This window comes from Acipenser ruthenus, unplaced genomic scaffold (genome assembly GCF_902713425.1).
Source record: "Acipenser ruthenus unplaced genomic scaffold, fAciRut3.2 maternal haplotype, whole genome shotgun sequence".
NCBI classification, from domain to species: domain Eukaryota; kingdom Metazoa; phylum Chordata; class Actinopteri; order Acipenseriformes; family Acipenseridae; genus Acipenser; species Acipenser ruthenus.
Window position 1 is genome coordinate 1 of NW_026707402.1, and position 5,000 is coordinate 5,000.

The following is a 5,000-nucleotide window of genomic DNA, read 5'->3' on the forward strand; positions in this document are numbered from 1 at the left end:
CACGACTTCATGCAGGCGTTGCATACCACGTGGTGGATCGCTGCAGGTTCACGTTGTATTTCCACAGCGAGATGCTTCAATGCAGCTCTCTGTGTGTCAACAGAGTTCCTAAAAACAGAGTGAGGGGATCGAATCAAAACTGTAAAAACTGTGTTTTGTTTTTGTAAATAAATAAATAAATAAATAGCCTACACGCGCACAGGAATAACACTAACTGCTGTTCGGACCCCCGAGTGAACGTTTTCTCAATCAGCCCGCTCTTTTCACACCAGGGACTCGAGTGTACCCAGGCGCCGGCAATTTAAAAATGTCGGATATGATCGATCGTGCAGATATCCGCTTTGAACCCAGTTTTTGAGGTCATTGCATTTAAATATCCAGTAAAATGCAAAAACAGCAGATTATATACCATGCTTTAAAAACATTGTATCCAGAATAAAAATCCGCTTTCGTTATTATTATTATTATTATTATTATTCCTGTCTCAGTCTCAGAGTTTTATTAGACAGACATTAATGTATCGTGAGGCCCGCGCGAGTGCATCCCAGGAACACCGATATCACCCCGATGAGCAACGCGCGTTGTAATCACCCAGGTCAGGCAGAGGTGTTGACATGATCAGCAAATAATTCATGTGAAAAATATAAATTAATAGCACTCTTTAGGAGCAGAATTAAGAGACCCGGGCCGGCTGCTAGATTCTTCCGGTCCGGTTCTGTGCTTCTGTCTTGGGCTTCCTCCACCGAACACGTGAAGACGAGGCTAAATTTGCAGAACCCAAAAATACATTTTAAAAAAGGAATGAGATCCCAGTGATCAGCTGGTATTCCTGTCTCGGTTTCCTTCGCATCGCTGTGTGACCCCCCCTCAGATGCTGAAACACTTCCGACTCCTCTGCACGTTCACGTCATTGATTCGGGATAATATAATCTTCACGCGTAGTGGGGCGCGGGTCCCTGAGCCTGGGGGAGAGATTATAATAACTGCGATAGCGTTGTGACTTCAACATTACATCACTACATGATTACATCATCATCAAAGGACTCGCCGCCCCCCAGCCCAGCATCCCGCAGTGCACGAGGCAGTTCGGTATCGCTCGAGCAGCACGAACCCCCAAAAGCGGCGTCACATTGCAGGACAGCACCTACAGCCCAGCCCGCAGCAGGGCGTGCGAGTCCGCTGCAGCGCTCCGGGTGTGTCCCGCTGTATAGGAAAGTCCCACTGCAGGCTCAGTTACACGCTGTACAGCACAGTCCCGTCCCTGTCGTGCAGCAGCGCTTACTATAGCCGCAGTGATGCGTTCATTGCGCCTGCACGGCTGGGATAGACAGGCAGGAGGAGACAGGAGGCAGGCAGCGCCCCCTCCCCTCCCCTCCCCTCTCTGCAGTGCTCTCTGTGCGTTCTTGCATTCGCGCTGAGAATGTAAGCAGAATATCATTCAACCACCTCAAAAGCATGCACATATATATATATATATATATATATAATCTTTTTTTTTTTTTCATATGCATTACTTTGTGTTGCCAGACAGATCTTTTTAATGTTGTTCGTACAAGGAACGGGGTCTCGTTACATATCATGCCAGTAATATTACACATAACCTTCCTCCATCCGGAAAAGCGCTCTACAGTATTGCATACAATTATTATTATTGTTAGTGTTTAGGCTTGACGGACCCAGCGTGTATACAGCTTTAAATAGACTAGGAGGCGCGCGCTGACGTGATGCGCTGGACCAGGAGGAGGTTGCCTAGTGATGCTGCCTAGGCAACGAGTAAGAACGTCCCCGCCCACCACACGCGCAAGGGACTGTGGGATTTGCTGTTTTCTTTTTCTTTACGGGTTCATCCCGAGAATGAACTACAGCTCCCAGCTCCTCGACATCGTGCTAATGAAACTCCCGCGCCGGCCTGCCTGAACTGCGCTTGCAAGTGGAAGAAAGTGCCTATTACACTGCAGTATAGCACATCTACCACACTGCAGCCCAGCGCTCGAACCACTGAGCTACTGGAACTCACTGCAGCCCAGCGCTCTGACCACTGAGCTACTGGAACCCACCGCAGCCCAGCGCTCGAACCACTGAGCTACTGGAACCCACCGCAGCCCAGCGCTCGAACCACTGAGCTACTGGAACCCAGCGCTCGAACCACTGAGCTACTGGAACCCACCGCAGCCCAGCACTCTGACCACTGAGCTACTGGAACCCACTGCCTTCCACACTGCAGCCCAGCGCTCGAACCACTGAGCTACTAAAAAAAAAAACAGTGGACACACAAATGATGCAGAAAAGTTACAATTTTATTTAACCAAATAAAAAAAAAATGTCAATGTTAACAATGTTTCCAGACACACACATATATATTCTTTCTTTTAAATTTTGGCACAACATTTACAACAGAACCACGAGGACACATAAAACAAAGCAAATAAAACGAGCAAAACGAAATAAACCTCTTCACAGGAGACGAGGTGCAGGAAGCAGCAGCCGGGCATTGTGACTGGAAAAACACTGCATGAAAGAGAACTGCACTGACTCTCACTGCGCTGCATCTGCACTGACTCTCACTGCGCTGCATCTGCACTGACTCTCACTGCGCTGCATCTGCACTGACTCTCACTGCGCTGCATCTGCACTGACTCTCACTGCGCTGCATCTGCACTGACTCTCACTGCGCTGCATCTGCACTGACTCTCACTGCGCTGCATCTGCACTGACTCTCACTGCGCTGCATCTGCACTGACTCTCACTGCGCTGTATCTGCACTGACTCTCACTGCGCTGTATCTGTATTATATTGTACTGCAGAGCTCAATCTCCAGCACTGCACAGAGAGAGAGGAGAGAGAGAGAGAGAGAGGGAGCGAGGGCTTCTCCAGAGCTCAATCTCCAACACCTTTTTCAAAATAGCATTAGGGCCAAAAAAAAAAAAAAAAAACAGTTAAATAAAGAGACTGTCACCTTACATGACATTCAATTAATTCCTTTTAATTATTTATAACTGAATACATTGAGATTCTTCTTCGTATAATTATTATTATTATTTATTATTATTATTATTATTATTATTATTATTATTAATACAGTGAATAACAAAAATGAAAAAAAAAAATACATGACCAGTTACCCTTTAAACTAGCAAACAAATTAAATAATTAAAAAAACAATCAATAATAAAAAATAATAATAATAACGGTCCTTTAAGCAACACTGCCGCCCTAGTGGCTAAACACGTTATTGTAAAATCTGAACTGGTAACTAGCTTTGGCACTGCGATGGAGGAGTTTAGAGCAGGAAAAAAATATCGGATGTGAGTAACCATCTCCTCCAGTCGATTCCTCGAGACGCACAGAGAACCAGCACAGCCTCCCTCCCTCCCCCCTCTCCCCTCAATTCCCCCGGAAGGCCCCCTGTGCCGCCCCGGTCGCTGCGCTGGCTGCAGCGGTCCGCACCGCCTCGTTGGACAGGACCCCCGTGGTGAACTCCGCCTGAGCCTTCTGGAAACTGGCACCGGTGCGGCGGTACAGAGAGTGGATCTGAGGAGAAGCAGACGGGTCAGAACCAAGTCCAAACAGAGACACAGAGAGAGAGGAGGTAGAGGGACCATCAGAACTGAGACAGAGAGGGGAGGGGAAGCGAGGAGAGACACAGAGAGGGGAGGGGAGCGAGGAGAGACACAGAGAGGGGAGGGGGAGCGAGGAGAGACACAGAGAGGGGAGGGGGAGCGAGGAGAGACACAGAGAGGGGAGGGGGAGCGAGGAGAGACACAGAGAGGGGAGGGGGAGCGAGGAGAGACACAGAGAGGGGAGGGGGAGCGAGGAGAGACACAGAGAGGGGAGGGGGAGCGAGGAGAGACACAGAGAGGGGAGGGGGAGCGAGGAGAGACACAGAGAGGGGAGGGGGAGCGAGGAGAGACACAGAGAGGGGAGGGGGGGAGCGAGGAGAGACACAGAGAGGGGAGGGGGGAGCGAGGAGAGACACAGAGAGGGGAGGGGGGAGCGAGGAGAGACACAGAGAGGGGAGGGGGAGCAAGGAGAGACACAGAGAGGGGAGGGGGGAGCGAGGAGAGACACAGAGAGGTACTCACTTTCTTCAGCATGATCACACCCATGACAGCAGTGCCAGTGAACATGACCGCGGTCAGCAGCATTATCACAGCCACAGCAACGTTTACCTTCAGGGCAGCGAGGCTAACGATCCAGCCACTGAAACAGGGGGACGAGAACAAATACCGGTGCTCACTTTAAAAGGGGAAAAAATATATCATCTTATAAAAAAGAGAAGTGTCGTTTAAAAGCAGCTGCTTCTTTCTGCGTGTCCCGAGCGAGCTATGAAACAGGGAGCCCCTTCGCTAACGCTCCCCGCTCCCCGCCTCTCTCACCTGAAGCCCCAGTCGGGGATGCCCACCGCTTGCATGACGTACAGGCAGACTTGAACGAAGAAGACGAAGAAGAAGAAGAAGAAATTGAAGGAGCTGTCACTCCTGCAACACAGAGAGGGGCTGACTGTTAAACACCCGGCCAGACAAAAGAACCCCCCCGCCCCCTTTGTGTTGGGTCAGAATGGTACGAACCTGAAGGCTTTGTACATGGGCCTGTACCAACAGAGGAAGGAGCAGGGGGTGAAGATGAGGACCCAGAGAATGGCGAGCCCCAGGCCCACTCCAGCGCTGGTGTTCACACAGAAGAAGGCCAGGTTTGCAATGAAGTTAAAGATCAGGGTGCAGCCCGAGACTGGGGGGGGGAGAGACAGGGGAGCCTCGTTATAGCAGCGCCCAAACTACCAGCAGGGACGGGAATCAGACTCCCGCTGCACAGCGATGTGATCCAGTCCTGGTTTCACTGGGAGTTTAATAATCAGACACACCTGAGCTTGTTAGCTAGACACACTGGGGCTGATCAAGCTGGTAGCAGTAAAACCTGGACTGGATCACACTGCTGTGCAGCAGGAGTCTGATTCCCATCCCTGATCAGGTAAATTTGTTTAAAAAAAATTAATTAAAAAA

At 50.0% G+C, this 5,000-nt stretch overlaps 1 protein-coding gene across 1 annotated transcript in view; it reads right to left on the reverse strand.

Annotated features, from left to right (window-relative positions):
- Nucleotides 1–2,276: 2,276 nt before the first annotated feature.
- The window catches only part of LOC117395591 (secretory carrier-associated membrane protein 3), a 7,233-nt gene continuing 4,509 nt past the window's right edge, over nucleotides 2,277–5,000 (reverse strand). Inside the window, 4 exon segments of the mRNA XM_059018786.1 lie at nucleotides 2,277–3,531; nucleotides 4,083–4,200; nucleotides 4,377–4,478; nucleotides 4,569–4,728. Coding sequence (XP_058874769.1) covers nucleotides 3,385–3,531; nucleotides 4,083–4,200; nucleotides 4,377–4,478; nucleotides 4,569–4,728 — 527 coding nt within the window. The 3' untranslated portion in view covers nucleotides 2,277–3,384.